The following is a 19,374-nucleotide window of genomic DNA, read 5'->3' as shown; positions in this document are numbered from 1 at the left end:
AAACTCACACTCAACGTCAACAAAACTAAGGAGATGATTGTGGACTTCAGGAAACAGCAGAGGGAACACCCCCCTATCCACATCGATGGAACAGTAGTGGAGAGGGTAGCAAGTTTTAAGTTCCTCGGCATACACATCACAGACAAACTGAATTGGTCCACTCACACAGACAGCATCGTGAAGAAGGCGCAGCAGCGCCTCTTCAACCTCAGGAGGCTGAAGAAATTCGGCTTGTCACCAAAAGCACTCACAAACTTCTACAGATGCACAATCGAGAGCATCCTGGCGGGCTGTATCACCGCCTGGTACGGCAACTGCTCCGCCCTCAACCGTAAGGCTCTCCAGAGGGTAGTGAGGTCTGCACAACGCATCACCGGGGACAAACTACCTGCCCTCCAGGACATCTACACCACCCGATGTTACAGGAAGGCCATAAAGATCATCAAGGACATCAACCACCCGAGCCACTGCCTGTTCACCCCGCTATCATCCAGAAGGCGAGGTCAGTACAGGTGCATCAAAGCTGGGACCGAGAGACTGAAAAACAGCTTCTATCTCAAGACCATCAGACTGTTAAACAGCCACCACTAACATTGAGTGGCTGCTGCCAACACACTGACACTGACACTGACTCAACTCCAGCCACTTTAATAATGGGAATTGATGGGAAATGATGTAAATATATCACTAGCCACTTTAAACAATGCTACCTTATATAATGTTACTTACCCTACATTATTCATCTCATATGCATACGCATATACTGTACTCTATATCATCGACTGTATCCTTATGTAATACATGTATCACTAGCCACTTTAACTATGCCACTTTGTTTACATACTCATCTCATATGTATATACTGTACTCGATACCATCTACTGTATCTTGCCTATGCTGCTCTGTACCATCACTCATTCATATATCCTTATGTACATATTCTTTATTCCCTTACACTGTGTATAAGACAGTAGTTTTGGAATTGTTAGTTAGATTACTTGTTGGTTATTACTGCATTGTCGGAACTAGAAGCACAAGCATTTCGCTACACTCGCATTAATATCTGCTAACCATGTGTATGTGACAAATAAAATTCGATTTGATTTGATTTGATTTGATATTTCCCCACCCAGCTGACTTGGGGATCCGAACCATGACATTTCGGCCAGGCCAGGCCACCCCTAACCATCCATGACCCCATATTGTTAGTAGAAAACTATTGTGCATTGGGGAAAATAAGCTAGTTAACGGAGTCAGTTATCAAGAACCAAACGGCAACTTCATCTGAAGAAAAATTTGTAATTTACACACCTGACTTTATAGGTGAATGACCGACATACTTGCAAGAAGTTGGTGTTGATTTTCACTTCTCAATTTGAATTACCTTCGTCCTAGAATTCAGGAGGTTGACGACAACACCCCTCTTTGAATATTCAAAGCATTTTCAAATAAGGTTGTATCCAAAAAGCGCAAAAGCTGAAGCTTGACCGCTCCCAATTCTGAATTTGTTAGCAACGATCCCCATTGTTAGGGCAGAGACAAGACCATCTCATTATGTATCTCTGGCAGTGGTGTGAAGTACTTAAGTAGTTTTTGGAGTAGCTGTACTTTGTTTTTACTATTTATATTGTTGACTACATTCCTAAAGAAAATGGATCTACTTTTTACTCCATACATTTTCCCTGACACCCAGAAGTTCTAGTTAGAATTTGAATGGTTAGCACTAATGGAAAAAGGTCCAATTCACACACTTATCAAGAGAAGGTCCCTCATCTTCCCTACTGCCTCTGATCTAGTGGACCCATTCAACAAATGCTTCCTTTAAATAAATTGTGTTGGAGTGGCTGTCTAAAGGAATATATGAAATTGTGCCATCTGTTTTGCTAAAGATGAGGAATAGGATGTGTAGCTTTTACTGTGTACTTTCACTCAAGTATGACAATGTAGTACTTTTTCCACCTCTGATCTGTTTAATCGAAAGTTGCTGGCACTGAAACACTTTGCCGCTAGCCAGTGACTTGATACGTTTATTTAGCTAACGTGGCCTGCCTGCTCTAGGACTGAACACCTCCCCCTGCAACTGGATCCTGGACTTCTTGACAGGCTGCCCCCAGATGGTGAGGGTAGGCAACAACACATCCGGCACGCTGACCATCAACACGGGGGCACCTCAAGGGTGCGTGCTTAGTCCCCTCCTGCACGACTCCAACACCATTAAGTTTGCCAACGTTGGTAGGTCTGATCACCAACGATGACACAGCCTAGCAGTGTGGTGCCAGGACAATCTCTCCCTCAACGTCAGTAAAACAATGGATCTGATTGTGGACTACAGGAAATGGAAGGCCGAGATACGCCCCCATTCATATTGACAGGGCTGTAGTGGAGGGGGTCCAAACACAACACAGTTGTGAAGAGTGCACAGCAATGCCTCTTACCCAAAGATACTGATACTCAAAGTTCGTCAGCTACACCATAGAGAGCATTTGGAATGGCTGCATCACCACTTGGTATGGCAACTGCTTGGCATCCGACCGCAAGGCGCTACAGAGGGTCATGCGTATGGCCTAGTACAGGGGGGGGCAGAACATAATTAACAAATCATTTGTAGACTGCAAATTGACCTCAAGAAACCCAAACATACGTTTGAATAAAACATAATTTCAAACCGGTCACGTGTCTCTATGCGTGGGAATACCTTGGAACATAGTTCTTAAATTAAAATCACTTGGAGCTGATTTACTGGTGTTTTTAGTCTTTCATGTTTTGCTCAGAAAACTTGGGAGGGCAGATATGACCATCCGCGTGCGAAATTCGGCCCACGGGCCGCCAGTTGGGGAACCCTACTCTGTGCGCACACACTCACACATACTTTCACTAACACCCCAAAACACACACACACACACACACACACACACACACACACACACACACACACACACACACACACACACACACACACACACACACACACACACACACACACACACACACACACACACACACACACACACACACACACACACAAACACACACACATAACATGCACACACATGCATACTGACGCCACACACACACTGCTGCTACTGTCTATTATTTATACTGTTTCCTAGTTACTTTAGCTCTATGTACAGCACATAGCTACCTCAATTACACCCCTGCACATCGACCCAGTACTGGTACTCCCTGTAGGCAGCCATGTTATTTTTACTCATTATGTTTATTTGTTTTTCACTGTGTATTTATTCCTTGTGTCACGATTTCAATTTCTTGTTAACTTCAGCTCTGCATTGCTGGAAATGGACGTGACACATACAATTCCATTTTTTTTATTTTTACATTTGCTCAATGTGCCTGCTGCTGTTAGCAAGCTTCATTGACAAACACAGGGATGGAACATAGCTAGATAGTGATTTTGGACACTGGTAAACTGTGTGTAGTTTTTCTTTATTTCTGATAGTTTGACAGCTTGCTGATGAAGTTGTAGACATGTTCTCAGAAATCAGTCCTGCACTGCAGCAGCTGACTAGAATCTGTATGTAGTGTACTACTGGTTTTCAGGCAACTTTTTGTACTTGAGAAATACTAATCTGACCATTGAATATTGGTCTACCAACCTTTCATTGGAGAGCATATAGTTTGATATGAATTATAATTTAATTCATACGTTCATTCATTCATCACTCCCTGTCTCTCAATTCTCCATGATAACATGAATAGCTCCTATTAGATTAGCCAGAAGATAAACAATTCTATTCAGACAGGGAATCTGAGCGTACTATAATTCTGACAGGTTGTATGTCCTCCACCCACTGGAGGGAAACTACTATCGCCAACAGTTTAATGATTATACTGACAGTTCATCTGTTAGTCTTCTACATATCTGCACATCAAGTTCAGGAACGTAAACACCTGCTAGCTGTGCGCCCACTTTCTGGGTCCTTGGATTCATCTGTGAAAAGCGGTAAAAATGCATAAAAACTTCCACCATAGTAATTGTGTATCAGTTTCCCAATATCACTGATGTCTGACCAATCCTTAATTTTCTCTACCAAGGTTAGCTCAACAGGATCTGGGAGTAACATCCACTATAGAAAAGCATGTCTGTCCTACATATTACATTTCTATGAACACTCTCTAAAGTTGAGCCCTCCTCAATAAAGCTTCAGGTGTATGTGATTTTGTCTGAACAAAGGCAACCAATGGACAATCAAATGACAATTAATTAAATGACAATCAACTTCACATTTTTCAGCCCCTGTTTAATTAATCAGGTCTGGACAATAATCAAGCTGATTTCTAAACGGGGTAGAGCCTTTGTCAGACAATGTGGCTATAAAATGGTTTGACAGACTCTGTGGAAGAATTGACGAGAATATCTTATGTCTATTTGGAGTGATGGGTTTCAGGCAAGTGTCTGCAGTGTCTGCAGTGCTGCTGTTGATCGTGGCGTTTGGCTGTGTTAGTGATGCTTGGATCTCCAGATGGTTTTATCCGAGATTGGGGTTTCTGCATGACGGTGGAGTTTCAGCCCAGTTTGACACTCAGAAACCAGTGCAGGAGGACCCTGCGGGAGAGGACCCTGTGGGACAAGAACCTAGTGAGCCCATTGTCGAGCCTGTGGGGCAGGAGCCCGGCATCAAAACTAGCCAGGCTGAAGACCCTGAGAGCTTCCAGTCCAAGCAGACATTTGAGAACCCTCTGACTTGGCTCTATCCTTCGATTGAGAAGCATGAGTGCAATTCTACAGTGTTTGAGTGGCTAAAGCAGGTGGCGGCCAACAGTGTGTCGGCTCAGTGTGGGGAGAGTGTGGTCCGTGTGGAGGTGAAACAGGAACTTCTGGGGATTGGCCGGCTCGTCCAGCCAGAGTGTATCACTCTAAGATGCTGTGCTGCCATTGAGGACGCTGAAGCTCTTGTGCTCACCTTTGAATCAGAGCTGCATGGCTGTGGCAGTGAGCTGACGGTATGTCACATTTGTTGTTTAACTTCCTGAAGGATGATATCATTATCTGATACATGATTTGTGATCTGTTCCTAGATGACTGAGGATGTGCTGATCTACACCTTCAGTCTTGTCCATGAGCCAAAGCCTCTTGCTAACATTTCTATATTGAACACAAGTAACGCTATGGTTGATATTGAGTGCCACTACTTGAGGTAACTATTGTTGCATTCTTCACTTTGACAACATCTATAAATCTGAAGTTTGAGTAATGGTTTGTTCTGTGTTTCTAGGAATCATGAAGTGCGCAGCAATTCCCTTAAGTATGCTGTAGAACCTAGCAAGCCTGTGGGCCGGGAACCTAGCGTAGAGCCTGTGGGCCGGGAACCTAGCGTAGAGCAACCTATGGGCCATGAGCCTGTGGGTCAAGAACCTAGTGAGCCTTTGGGACAGCAGCCTGTTGGAGAGCAGCCTGTGGGCCAGGAACTTAGCCAGCAGCTTGTTGGCGAGCCTTTGGTACAGGAACCTAGTGAGCCTGTTGGAAAGCAGCCTGTGGGCCAGCAGCCTGTTGGAGAGCAGCCCGTGGGCCAGGAACCTAGCCATCAGTCTGTTGGCGAGCCTTCGGGCCAAGAACCTAGTGAGCATGTTGGGGAGCCTGTTGACCATGACCCTGTGGGCCAAGAACTTAGCGAGCCTGTGGGCCGGGAACCTGTTGGAGAGCAGCATGTGATCCAAGACCCTGTGGGCCATGAACTTGGAGAGCAACCTGTGGGTCATGAGCCTGTGGGTCAAGAACGTAGTGAGCCTTTGGGCCAGCAACCTGTTGGCGAGCCTTTGGGTCAAGAACCTAGTGAGCATGTTGGAGAGCCTGTTGACCATGACCCTGTGGGCCAAGAAACTAGCGAGCCTGTGGGCCGGGAATCTAGCGAGCCTGTGGGCCGGGAACCTAGTGAGCGTGTTGGAGAGCAGCCTGTGGGCCAGGAACCAAATGAGATTTTGGGTAATGAACTTAGCGAGCCTGTGGGCCAGGAACCTAGCCAGCCTTTGGGCCAAGAACCTAGTGAGTATGTTGGGGAGCCTGTGGGCCAGGAACCTAGCGAGCCTGTGGGCCAGCAACCTGTTGGAGAGCAGCATGTGATCCAAGAGCCTGTGGGCCATGAACCTGGAGAGCAACCTGTGGGCCATGAACCTGGAGAGCAACCTGTGGGTCATGAGCCTGTGGGTCAAGAACGTAGTGAGCCTTTGGGCCAGCAACCTGTTGGAGAGCAGCCTGTGGGCCAGGAACTTAACCAGCAGCCTGTTGGCGAGCCTTTGGGTCAAGAACCTAGTGAGCATGTTGGAGAGCCTGTTGACCATGACCCTGTGGGGCAAGAACCTAGTGAGCCTGTAGGCCAAGAACCTAGTGAGCAGCCTGTTAGTGAGCCTGTGGGTCAGGATCCTGGCAAGCCTATGGGCCAGGAACCAAGTAAGATTTTGGGTAATGAACTTGTGAGCCTGTGGGCCAGGAACCTTATCAAGCAGCCTGTGAGCCAGCAGCCTGTGAGCCAGCAGCCTGTGGGAGAGCAGCCTGTGGGCCAGCAACTTAGCCAGCAACCTGTTGGCGAGCCTTTGGGCCAAGAGTCTAGTGAGCATGTTGGAGAGCCTGTGGGCCAGCATCCTGTTGGAGAGCAGCCTGTGGGCCGTGACCCTGTGGGTCAAGAACCTAGTGAGCCTGTGGGAGAGCAGCCTGTGGGCCAGGAACCAAGTAAGATTTTGGGTAATGAACTTAGCGAGCCTGTGGGCCAGGAACCTAGCGAGCAGCCTGTGGGTCAGGAACCTAGCCAGTCTGTGGCCCAAGAGCCTGTGGGCCATGAACCTGGAGAGCAGCCTATGGGCCAGCCTTTGGGGCAAGAACGTAGTGAAGATGTGGGCCAAGAACCTAGTGAGCAGCCTGTTGTCGAGCCTGTGGGCCAAGAACCTAGTGAGCCTGTGGGAGAGCAGCCTGTGGGCCAGGAACTTAGCCAGCAGCCTGTTGGCGAGCCTTTGGGCCAAGAACCTAGTAAGTATGTTGAAGAGCCTGTGGGCCAGGAACCAAGTGAGATTTTGGGTAATGAACATAGCGAGCCTGTGGGTGAGCCTGTGGGCCAGGAACCTAGTGAGCAGCCTGTTGGTGAGCCTTTGGTTCAGGAACCTAGCGAGCCTGTGGGCCAAGAACCTAGTAAGTATGTTGAAGAGCCTGTGGGCCAGGAACCAAGTGAGATTTTGGGTAATGAACATGGCGAGCCTGTGGGTGAGCCTGTGGGCCAGGAACCTAGTGAGCAGCCTGTTGGTGAGCCTTTGGTTCAGGAACCTAGCGAGCCTGTGGGCCAAGAACCTAGTAAGTATGTTGAAGAGCCTGTGGGCCAGGAACCAAGTGAGATTTTGGGTAATGAACATAGCGAGCCTGTGGGTGAGCCTGTGGGCCAGGAACCTAGTGAGCAGCCTGTTGGTGAGCCTTTGGTTCAGGAACCTAGCGAGCCTGTGAGCCAAGTACCTAGTAAGTATGTTGAAGAGCCTGTGGGCCAGGAACAGAGTGAGATTTTGGGTAATGAACATAGCGAGCCTGTGGGTTTACCTACAGGTGAGCCTGTGGGCCAAGAGCCTAGTGAGCAGCCTGTTGGTGAGCCTTTGGTTCAGGAACCTAGCGAGCCTTTGGGCCAAGAACCTAGTGAGCGTGTTGGAGCACAGCCTGTGGGCCAGCAACCTGTTGGAGAGCAGCCTGTGGGCCAGGAACCTGTTGATGTGTCTAGCCAGGATGAAGACCTTGAGCGCTCCCAGTCCAAGCAGACGTCTGAGAACCCTTTGACTTGGCGCTATCCGCAAGTTGCAAAGCCTGAGCACAGGCCTACTGTGTCTGAGCGGCTGAAGCTGGTGGCGGCCAACAGTGTGTCGGCTCAGTGTGGGGAGAGTGTGGTCCGGGTGCAGGTGAACCAGGACCTGCTGGGGATTGGCCGGCTCATACAGCCAGAGCGTATCACTCTAGGAGGTTGTGCTGCCACTGAGGAGGACGCTGAAGCTCATGTGATCACCTTTGAATCAGAGCTGCATGGCTGTGGCAGTGAGCTGACGGTATGTCACATTTGCTGTTTAACTTCCTGACTGTGAATCATTATCTTTGTGCTAAATCACTTGTGATCCTGTTCCTAGATGACTGAGGATGTGCTGATCTACACCTTCACGCTTGTCTATGAGCCAAAACCTCTTGCTAACACTTCTATAGTGAAAACCAGTGCAGCTATGGTTGATATTGAGTGCCACTACTTGAGGTAACTATTGTTGCGTTCTTCACTTTGACAACCCATATCATTCTGAGGTTTGAGTAATGCCATAGTCCATGTTTGTTTCTAGGAATCACGATGTGAGCAGCAATGCCCTGAAGCCAACCTGGATCCCCAACATTTCCAACATGGTGGCAGAGGAACTCTTCTACTTCTCCCTGAGGTTAATGACTGGTAGGTAAACCTGACTGGAAGCCTCTTCCTTTGTGTAAACCCCCACTGACATGCCACTCCTCTTTCCAGCTGACTGGCAGTTTGAGAGGCCCTCCAACCATTACTATCTTGGTGACATCATCAACATGGAAGCCTCGGTCATGCCGTACCACCACGTTCCCCTCCGTGTCTTTGTGGACCGCTGTGTCGCCACCTTGGCGCCTGATGTCCACACTGTCCCTAGATATTCTTTCATTGAGGACCATGGGTGAGTTTAGTTGTCAGTTTGACTCCTCTTATATTACCTTAAATGTAACCCCTGAAGCCTAACGTTGACCCTTGGTCTCCTCAGGTGTCTGGTTGATGCCAAGTTGACCGGCTCCAGCTCCCAGTTCCTGTCCAGATCCCAGGATGACAAGATCCAGTTTCAGCTGGAGTCCTTCAGGTTCCAACCACAGAATGATTCCCAACAGCTCTACATAACATGTCATCTGAAAGCATCTGCAGCCTCTTCCCCCATTGATGCTGAGAACAAGGCCTGCTCTTTCACAGATGGGTATGTATAAGCTGGGTTGTGGGTATAGTACCTTTATGACATGCTGCTATATAAACTAACCTTCATATTTATCTGTAGCTGGAAGGCTGCAGGTGGAGATGACCTGGTTTGTGGCTGCTGTGACTCAGGCTGTGCTGTGAGCAAGGCTAGAGCTCTGGACAGTGATTTAGGTAAGTGTCAATCAAAGCCAGAGTTTTATTACCAGTTTAAAATGTAATGTATTCCATCACTGTTCTCATCTCCTCAGATATGCAGAAGGAAGGTGAAGCTACCTTGGGCCCTATCATGGTCCAAGAGTAATATTATAAGGATCTTGCCTATTTTTAACGAGAATAAATCCATGTTACAATGTTCACATCTGACTGGATTTATTTGGGATGTACAATTCAGGAATTTTATGATATCAAATAGGAAAATGTGTGTAGCTGATCACTCTTTATTCACAGAACTTTGTCACGAGCTACATTTCTCAGGTTTGTAACATTGCTACTGAACTGTTCCCCTAGGCCCCATCAATTTCCAGGAGTGATTTGTCAATTGACTAGATTTATTTTCAAAATAAACATTTTAAAGTGTTTGGATTCATGTGCGATCAACTTGGATGACATTTGTGAGGGAATGTCCAATATGTCATTTTAGGCAGGAGGCATTCATGTCTAAACTGACCTCGGAACCATTGCAGCTGTAACAGACGATTATGGCGTGGACAAGAGGCATGATCTGTAGTGCTGAGAAACTGCCTGTGTTGAACTTTCTGAGCTAAGGTTGTTACTGGTAGGCAGCTAAAAATGTGGCATACCTCTACGGACCTGAATTTTAAAGTGCAGTGAAGCTACTCAACGTTTACATGAATTTCTAGTCATTTAACAGACGTTCCCATCCAGAGCGACCCACAGGAGCAATCAGGATCAAGGGCACATCGACAGATTTCCCCACCCAGCTGACTTGGGGATCCGAACCATGACATTTCGGCCAGGCCACCCCTAACCATCCACGACCCCATATTGTTAGTAGAAAACTATTGTGCATTGGGGAAAATAAGCTAGTTAACGGAGTCAGTTATCAAGAACCAAACGGCAACTTCATCTGAAGAAAAATGTGTAATTTACACACCTGACTTTATAGGTGAATGACCGACATACTTGCAAGAAGTTGGTGTTGATTTTCACTTCTCAATTTGAATTACCTTCATCCTAGAATTCAGGAGGTTGACGACAACACCCCTCTTTGAATATTCAAAGCATTTTCAAATAAGGTTGTATCCAAAAAGCGCAATAGGTGACGCTTGACCAGTCCCAGTTCTGAATTTGTTAGCAACGATCCCCATTGTTAGGGCAGAGACAAGACCATCTCATTATGTATCTCTGGCAGTGGTGTGAAGTACTTAAGTAGTTTTTGGAGTAGCTGTACTTTGTTTTTACTATTTATATTGTTGACTACATTCCTAAAGAAAATGGATCTACTTTTTACTCCATACATTTTCCCTGACACCCAGAAGTTCTAGTTAGAATTTGAATGGTTAGCACTAATGGAAAAAGGTCCAATTCACACTAAGAGAAGGTCCTTTATCTTCCCTACTGCCTCTGATCTAGAAGACCCATTCAACAAATGCTTCCTTTAAATAAATTGTGTTGGAGTGGCTGTCCAAAGGAATATATGAAATTGTGCCATCTGTTTTTGCTAAAGATGAATAGGATGTGTAGCTTTTACCTTGTACTTTTACTCCAGTATCACAATGTAGTACTTTTTCCACCACTGTACTTAAATACATTTAAATCTGATAATTTTACTAGTGTTTGACTCCAGTTAAAGTAACCTAGTTAATTTCTATTAAGATATCGTGACTTTTAATAAAGTATGACAATGTAGTACTTTTACACCTCTGATCTCTAATCAAAAGTTGCAAGCACAAAATGGCACTGGAACACTTTGCCACTAGCCAGTGACTTGATACATTTATTAAGCTAATGTGGCCTGCCTGCTCTGGGACTGAACACCTCCCCCTGCAACTGGATCCTGGACTTCTTGACAGGCTGCCTCCAGGTTGTGAGGGTAGGCAACACATCCAGCACGCTGACCGTCAACACGGGGGGACCTCAAGGGTGCGTGCTTAGTCCCCTCCTGCACGACTCCAACACCATTAAGTTTGCCAACGTTGGTAGGTCTGAATACCAACGATGACACAGCCTAGCAGTGTGGTGCCAGGACAACCTCTCCCTCAACGTCAGTAAAACAATTGATCTGATTGTGGACTACAGGAAATGGAATGCCGAGATACACCCCCATTCATATTGACAGGGCTGTAGTGGAGGGGGTCCAAACACAACACAGTTGTGAAAAGCGCACAGCAATGCCTCTAACCCCAAGATTTGGCATAGGCCCTCAGATAATCAAAAAGTTATTCAGCTGCACCATCGAGAGCATCTGGACTGGCTGCATCACCGCTTGGTATGGCAACTGCTTGGCATCTGACCGCAAGGCACTACGGAGGGTCATGCGTATGGCCTAGTACATCACTCACTGCCATCCAGGACCTCTATAGTAGGCAGTGTTCGGATGGGTTGTTAATTAAGGCCAAAAAATTGTCAGACTCCAGCCACCCAAGCCACATACTGAGTTCTCTGTTTCCGCATTACAAGCGGTACCAGTGCACCAAGTCTGGCACCAACAGGACCCAGAACAGCCATAAGACTTCTTAACAAGACTGCTATATAGCTAATCAAATGGCTACACATACTGCTGTACCTGCATTGACCCTTTTTTGTACTAACCCATTTGCACTGACTCCATGCCAGGGATCATCAACTAGATTCAGCCGAGGGCCAATTGTTTTGTTGAGTGCATGGTCGGGGGGCCAGAACATAATTAACAAATCATTTGTAGACTGCAAATTGACCTCAAGAAGCCCAAACAGATATGTTTGACTAAAACATAATCATTTCAAACCTTGCATTTCAAACCGGTCACGTGTCTATATGCGTGGGAATACCTTGGAACAGAGTTCTTAAATTAAAATCACTTGGAGCTGATATCCTGGTGTTTTTAGTCTTTCATGTTTTGCTCAGAAAACTTGGGAGGGCAGATATGACCATCCACGGGTCAAATTCTGCCCACGGGCCACCAGTTGGGGAACCCTGCTCTATGCGCACACACTCACACACACTTTCACTAACACCCCAACACACACACAAACACACACACATAACATGCACACACATGCATACTGACGCCACACACACACTGCTGCGACTGTCTATTATGTATACTGTTGCCTAGTTACTTTAGCTCTATGTACAGCACATAGCTACCTCAATTACCTTGCACCCCTGCACATCAACTCGGTACTGGTACTCCCTGTAGGTAGCCATGTTATTTTTTCTCATTATTTTTATTTGTTTTTCACTGTGTATTTATTCCTTGTCACTATTTCAATTTTTTATGTTAACTTCAGCTCTGCATTGCTGGAAATGGACCCGTAAGTAAGACATGTGACACATACAATTCCATTTTTTATTATTATTATTTTTTTACATTTGCTCAATGTGCCTGCTGCTGTTAGCAAGCTTCATTGACAAACACAGGGATGGAACTTAGCTAGATAGTGATTTTGGGCAGTGGTAAACTGTGTGTAGTTTGTTCTTTATTTCTGATAGTTTGACAGCTTGCTGATGAAGTTGTAGACATGTTCTCAGAAATCAGTCCTGCACTGCAGCAGCTGACTAGAATCTGTCTGTAGTGCACTACTGGTTTTCAGGCAACTTTTTGTACTTGAGAAATACTGCACCAAACACCTTAGCTAGATGTTAAATTGTGTGACTAAGACTTCCTTGGCAAAAACATCCAAATGACAGATTTCTTGATTCATGAGATTAATTCAGACAATTTTGATGGTGACACGCAGATACATATTTTTTATTACTTTACCAACTAACCCTATACTCATTAAAACCCATCACCTTAATCAACTACTTGAACCCTATCTGATCCTACCCCACGCCAACGACCTGAGAGGACGGGACACTACTGTTACATCACCTCTTCCTTCCTAATCTGACCATTGAATATTGGTCTACCAACCTTTCTTTGGAGAGCATATAAATGCCGGCCCTTGGCATCAGATTCCCATGCCACACATCTATCAAAATGTCTCTGATCTTACGTTGGCTTCATCTCACCCCGTGGAACATTAATTTAAATGTTATCTTGTTTTAAATCTCTTCGAGCTAACTGGTCCACAATTTCATTCCCTTCCACAAGCGAATAGGCTGGGATCCAGTAGAACCTCACTACTTGCCCTTTTTCTTTTAGAAAGCCTGGAATAAAAGAAAAAGACTACCTGCAATTAAAGTGTAAAAAATATTTAGCTTCTGAGTGGTAAATGGCATGTTTCTTATTTTCTCCTATATTTATTTATCTATATATGTTATGTATGTATGTGTATATATACAGTGTGTATGTATGTATTTTATTTTACTGCTCTAGCAATGTAATTATTGTTTGGATAACCTTAATTACTATTATGTATTCATTTTGTCCGGACTTTTTTTTCAATCTTTTTGTGATGCACAATGCAAAGAACACCGGAAGAAGAATGATAATTGAATTACCATAGTGAATTATTATAACGTTTGTGTCAATATATCCCATAAGCGATGGGTTGCCATTTGGCGGTTTGACATGAATTACAATTTAATTCATTCATTCATTCATCACTCCCTGTCTCTCAATTCTCCATAAAAACATGAATAGCTCCAATAGTAGGTCACTCCAATTAGATTAACCAGATGATAAGCAATTCTATTCAGACAGGGAATCTGAGCGTACCATAATTCTGACAGGTTGTATGTCCTCCACCCACTGGAGGGAAACTACTATCGCCAACAGTTCAAATGATTATACTGACAGTTCATCTGTTAGTCTTCTACATATCTGCACATCAAGTTCAGGAACGTAAACACCTGCTAGCTGTGCGCCCACTTTCTGGGTCCTTGGATTCATCTGTGAAAAGCGGTAAAAATGCATAAAAACTTCCACCATAGTAATTGTGTATCAGTTTCCCAATATCACTGATGTCTGACCAATCCTTAATTTTCTCTACCAAGGATAGCTCAACAGGATCTGGGAGTAACATCCTACACATTACATTTCTACGAACACTCTCTAAAGTTGAGGCCTCCTCAATAAAGCTCCAGGTGTATGTGATTTTGTGTGCACAAAGGCAACCAATGACAATCAACTTCACATTCTTCAGCACCTGTTTAAATAATCAGGTCTGGACAATAATCAAGCTGATTTCTGAATGGGGTGGGGCCTTTGTCAGACATCGTGGCTATAAAATGGTTTGACAGACTCTGTGGAAGAATTGACAAGAATAACTTATGTCTATTTGGGGTGATGGGGTTCAGTCAAGTGGCTGCAGTGCTGCTGTTGGTCGTGGTGTTTGGCTGCGTTAGTGATGCTTGGATCTCCAGATGGTTTTATCCAAGATTGGGGTTTCTGCATGACGATGAAGTTTCAGCACCGTTTGACACTCAGAAGCTAGTGCAAGAAGACCCTGTGGGAGAGGACCCTGTGGGACAAGAACCTAGCGAGCCCGTTGTCGTTCCTGTGGGGCAGGAGCCCGGCATCGAAACTAGCCAGGCTGAAGACCCTGAGAGCTTCCAGTCCAAGCAGACATTTGAGAACCCTCTGACTTGGCTCTATCCTACGATTGAGAAGCATGTGCGCAATTCTACAGCGTTTCAGCGGCTAAAGCAGGTGGCAGCCAACGGTGTGGTGGCTTGGTGTGGGAAAAGTGTGGTCCGTGTGGAGGTGAAACAGGAACTTCTGGGGATTGGCCGGCTCGTCCAGCCAGAGCGTATCACTCTAGGAGGCTGTGCTGCCATTGAGGAGGATGCTGAAGCTCTTGTGCTCACATTTGAATCAGAGCTGCATGGCTGTGGCAGTGAGCTGACGGTATGTCACATTTGTTGTTTAACTTCCTGAAGATGTCGTCATTATCTGATGCATGATTTGTGATCTGTTCCTAGATGACTGAGGATGTGCTGATCTACACCTTCAGTCTTGTCTATGAGCCAAAACCTCTTGCTAACATTTCTATATTGAACACCAGTAAAGCTATGGTTGATATTGAGTGCCACTACTTGAGGTAACTATTGTTGCATTCTTCACTTTGACAACATCTCTAATTCTGAAGTTTAAGTAATGGTATTTTCCGTGTTTGTAGGAATCATGAAGTAAGCAGCAATTCCCTGAAGTATGCTGTAGAACCTAGCAATCTTGTGGGCCAAGAACCTAGCCAGGTTGTTATAAAGCCTGTGGTAGAGCCTGTGGGCCGGGAACCTAGTGAGCAGCCTGTGGGCCAGGATCCGGTTGGAAAGACTGTTGGACAGGAACATAGAAAGCTTTTTGGTGGGCTTTTGGGTCTAGAAACTAGCAAACATGTGGGCCAGGCAGCTGGAGGGCAGCCTGTGGGCCAGGCAGCTGGAGGGCAGCCTGTGGGCCAGGCAGCTGGAGGGCAGCCTGTGGGCCAGGCAGCTGGAGGGCAGCCTGTGGGCCAGGCAGCTGGAGGGCAGCCTGTGGGCCAGGCAGCTGGAGGGCAGCCTGTGGGCCAGGAACCTGGAGAGCCTGGTGTCAAGGAAGCTAGCGGCGAGCCTGTGGGCCGGGAACCTGGCGAGCCTGTCGGCCGGGAGCCTGTGGGCCAAGACACAAGTGAGCCTGTGGGCCAGCAACCTGTTGGAGAGCAGCCTGTGGGCCAGCAACCTGTTGGAGAGCAGCCTGTGGGCCAGGAACCTAGCGAGCAGCCTGTGGGCCAGGAACCTAGCGAGCAGCCTGTGGGCCAGGAACCTAGCGAGCAGCCTGTGGGCCAGGAACCTAGCGAGCAGCCTGTGGGCCAGGAACCTAGCGAGCAGCCTGTGGGCCATGAACCTGGGGAGCAGCCTGTGGGCCATGAACTTAGCGAGCGGCCTGTGGGCCATGAATCTAGCGAGCGGCCTGTGGGACAGGAACCAAGCGAGCAGCCTGTGGGACAGGAACCTAGCGAGCAGCCTGTGGGCCTGGAACCTAGCGAGCAGCCTGTGGGCCAGGAACCTAGCGAGCAGCCTGTGGGCCAGGAACCTGGGGAGCAGCCTGTGGGCCAGGAACCTGGGGAGCAGCCTGTGGGCCAGGAACCTAGCGAGCAGCCTGTGGGCCAGGAACCTAGCCAGGACCCTGTGGGCTATGAACCTGGAGAGCAACCTCTGGACCAAGAACCTAGTAAGCCTGTGGGCCAGCAACCTGTTGGAGAGGAGCCTGTGGGCCACGAGCCTGTGGGCCAAGAACGTAGTGAGCCTTTGGTCCAAGAACCTAGTGAGTATGTTGGAGAGCTTGTGGGCCATGAACCTGGAGAGCAGCCTGAGGGCCAGGGACCTAGTGAGCCTGAGGGCCAGGGACCTAGTGAGCCTGAGGGCCAGGGACCTAGTGAGCCTGAGGGCCAGGGACCTAGTGAGCCTGAGGGCCAGGGACCTAGCGAGCCATTGGGAAAGGAACCAAGTGAGATTTTAGGTAATGAACCTAGCGAGCAGCCTGTGGGCCAGGAACCTAGCGAGCAGCCTGTGGGTCAGGAACCTAGCCAGCCTGTGGGCCATGAACCTGGAGAGCAGCCTGTGAGCCAGGAACCTGTTGGAGAGCATCCTGTTGGTGAACCTTTGGGCCAAGAACCTAGTAAGTATGTTGAAGAGCCTGTTGGCCAAGATTCTAGTGAGCCTGTGGGCCAGCAACCTGTTGGAGAGGAGCCTGTGGGCCATGAGCCTGTGGGCCAAGAACGTAGTGAGCCTGTGGGCCAAGAACCTAGTGAGCCTGTGGGAGAGCAGCCTGTGGGCCAGGAACCTAGCGAGCCTGTGGGCCGGGAACCTAGCGAGCCTGTGGGCCGGGAACCTAGTGAGCGTGTTGGAGAGCAGCCTGTGGGCCAGGAACCAAATGAGATTTTGGGTAATGAACTTAGCGAGCCTGTGGGCCAGGAACCTAGCCAGCCTTTGGGCCAAGAACCTAGTGAGCCTGTGGGCCAAGAACCTAGTGAGCAGCCTGTTGGTGAGCCTGTGGGTCAGGATCCTGGCAAGCCTATGGGCCAGGAACCAAGTAAGATTTTTGGTAATGAACTTGTGAGCCTGTGGGCCAGGAACCTTATCAAGCAGCCTGTGAGCCAGCAACCTGTGGGAGAGCAGCCTGTGGGCCAGCAACTTAGCCAGCAGCCTGTTGGCGACACTTTGGGCCAAGAACCTAGTAAGTATGTTGAAGAGCCTGTGGGCCAGGAACCAAGTGAGATTTTGGGTAATGAACTTAGCGAGCCTTTGGTTCAGGAACCTAGCGAGCCTTTGGGCCAAGAACCTAGTGAGCGTGTTGGAGCACAGCCTGTGGGCCAGCAACCTGTTGGAGAGCAGCCTGTGGGCCAGGAATCTGTGGTCCAGCAACCTAGAGGAGAGTCTGTGGGCCAGGAACCTGTTGGTGTGTCTAGCCAGGATGAAGACCTTGAGCGCTCCCAGTCCAAGCAGACGTCTGAGAACCCTTTGACTTGGCGCTATCCGCAAGTTGCAAAGCCTGAGCACAGGCCTACTGTGTCTGAGCGGCTGAAGCTGGTGGCGGCCAACAGTGTGTCGGCTCAGTGTGGGGAGAGTGTGGTCCGGGTGCAGGTGAACCAGGACCTGCTGGGGATTGGCCGGCTCATACAGCCAGAGCGTATCACTCTAGGAGGTTGTGCTGCCACTGAGGAGGACGCTGAAGCTCATGTGATCACCTTTGAATCAGAGCTGCATGGCTGTGGCAGTGAGCTGACGGTATGTCACATTTGCTGTTTAACTTCCTGACTGTGAATCATTATCTTTGTGCTAAATCACTTGTGATCCTGTTCCTAGATGACTGAGGATGTGCTGATCTACACCTTCACGCTTGTCTATGAGCCAAAACCTCTTGCTAACACTTCTATAGTGAAAACCAGTGCAGCTATGGTTGATATTGAGTGCCACTACTTGAGGTAACTATTGTTGCGTTCTTCACTTTGACAACCCATATCATTCTGAGGTTTGAGTAATGCCATAGTCCATGTTTGTTTCTAGGAATCACGATGTGAGCAGCAATGCCCTGAAGCCAACCTGGATCCCCAACATTTCCAACATGGTGGCAGAGGAACTCTTCTACTTCTCCCTGAGGTTCATGACTGGTAGGTAAACCCCTGACTGGAAGCCTCTTTGTGTAAACCCCCACTGACATGCCACTCCTCTTTCCAGCTGACTGGCAGTTTGAGAGGCCCTCCAACCATTACTATCTTGGTGACATCATCAACATGGAAGCCTCGGTCATGCCGTACCACCACGTTCCCCTCCGTGTCTTTGTGGACCGCTGTGTCGCCACCTTGGCGCCTGATGTCCACACTGTCCCTAGATATTCTTTCATTGAGGACCATGGGTGAGTTTAGTTGTCAGTTTGACTCCTCTTATATTACCTTAAATGTAACCCCTGAAGCCTAACGTTGACCCTTGGTCTCCTCAGGTGTCTGGTTGATGCCAAGTTGACCGGCTCCAGCTCCCAGTTCCTGTCCAGATCCCAGGATGACAAGATCCAGTTTCAGCTGGAGTCCTTCAGGTTCCAACCACAGAATGATTCCCAACAGCTCTACATAACATGTCATCTGAAAGCATCTGCAGCCTCTTCCCCCATTGATGCTGAGAACAAGGCCTGCTCTTTCACAGATGGGTATGTATAAGCTGGGTTGTGGGTATAGTACCTTTGACATGCTGCTATATAAACTAACCTTCATATTTATCTGTAGCTGGAAGGCTGCAGGTGGGGATGACCTGGTTTGTGGCTGCTGTGACTCAGGCTGTGCTGTGAGCAAGGCTAGAGATCTGGACAGTGATTTAGGTAAGTGTCAATCAAAGCCAGAGCTTTATTACAGTTTAAAATGTAATGTATTCCATCACTGTTCTCTACTCTCCTCAGATATGCAGAAGGAAGGTGAAGCTACCTTGGGCCCTATCATGGTCCAAGAGTAATATTACAAGAATCTTGCCTATTTTTAACTTTTTGAGGAGAATAAATCTGTTACAATGTTCACATCTGACTGGATTTATTTGGGATGTAAAATTCCTTAATTTTAATGATATCAAATAGGAAAATGTGTGTAGCTGATCACTCTTTTTTTCACAGAACTTTGTCATGAGCTACATTTCTCAGGTTCGTAACATTGCTCCTGTTCTGAAATGTTCCCCTGGGCGCCATCAATTTCCAGGAGATATTTGTCAATTTACTACTTGATTTTTGAAAATAAACATTTTAAAGTGTTTGGATTCATGTGAGCTCAACTTGCGTGATGTGTATGTGAGGGCAAGTCCAAAATGTCATTTTAGGCAGGAGGCATTAATGTCTAAATAGTCCTCGCAGCTATAACCAATGTTT

The 19,374-nt window shown here is 47.3% G+C and overlaps 1 protein-coding gene across 4 annotated transcripts; it reads left to right on the top strand.

Moving 5' to 3' along the window:
- The first annotated feature begins 4,350 nt into the window (after positions 1 to 4,350).
- LOC109874768 (protein piccolo) lies at positions 4,351 to 19,032 on the top strand. Of its 4 annotated transcripts, none has more exons than XM_031810846.1 (11): positions 4,351 to 4,962; positions 5,038 to 5,156; positions 5,235 to 5,713; positions 6,149 to 7,689; positions 15,762 to 17,756; positions 17,835 to 17,953; positions 18,036 to 18,139; positions 18,207 to 18,384; positions 18,469 to 18,672; positions 18,749 to 18,840; positions 18,919 to 19,032. In XM_031810846.1, exons 1-11 carry the CDS (start codon positions 4,396 to 4,398, stop codon positions 18,969 to 18,971), a joined length of 5,451 nt encoding a protein of 1,816 aa, XP_031666706.1. In that variant the 5' UTR covers positions 4,351 to 4,395; the 3' UTR covers positions 18,972 to 19,032. The 4 variants fall into 4 exon arrangements, with proteins under 4 accessions (XP_031666706.1, XP_031666704.1, XP_031666703.1 ...); XM_031810844.1 differs by having other exon boundaries at positions 5,235 to 6,678; positions 6,934 to 7,689; XM_031810843.1 differs by having other exon boundaries at positions 5,235 to 7,689.
- Positions 19,033 to 19,374: the final 342 nt, after the last annotated feature.

The sequence above is a fragment of the Oncorhynchus kisutch genome, linkage group LG30, assembly GCF_002021735.2.
Source record: "Oncorhynchus kisutch isolate 150728-3 linkage group LG30, Okis_V2, whole genome shotgun sequence".
NCBI classification, from domain to species: domain Eukaryota; kingdom Metazoa; phylum Chordata; class Actinopteri; order Salmoniformes; family Salmonidae; genus Oncorhynchus; species Oncorhynchus kisutch.
This window is presented reverse-complemented; position numbering and strand designations above follow the sequence as displayed.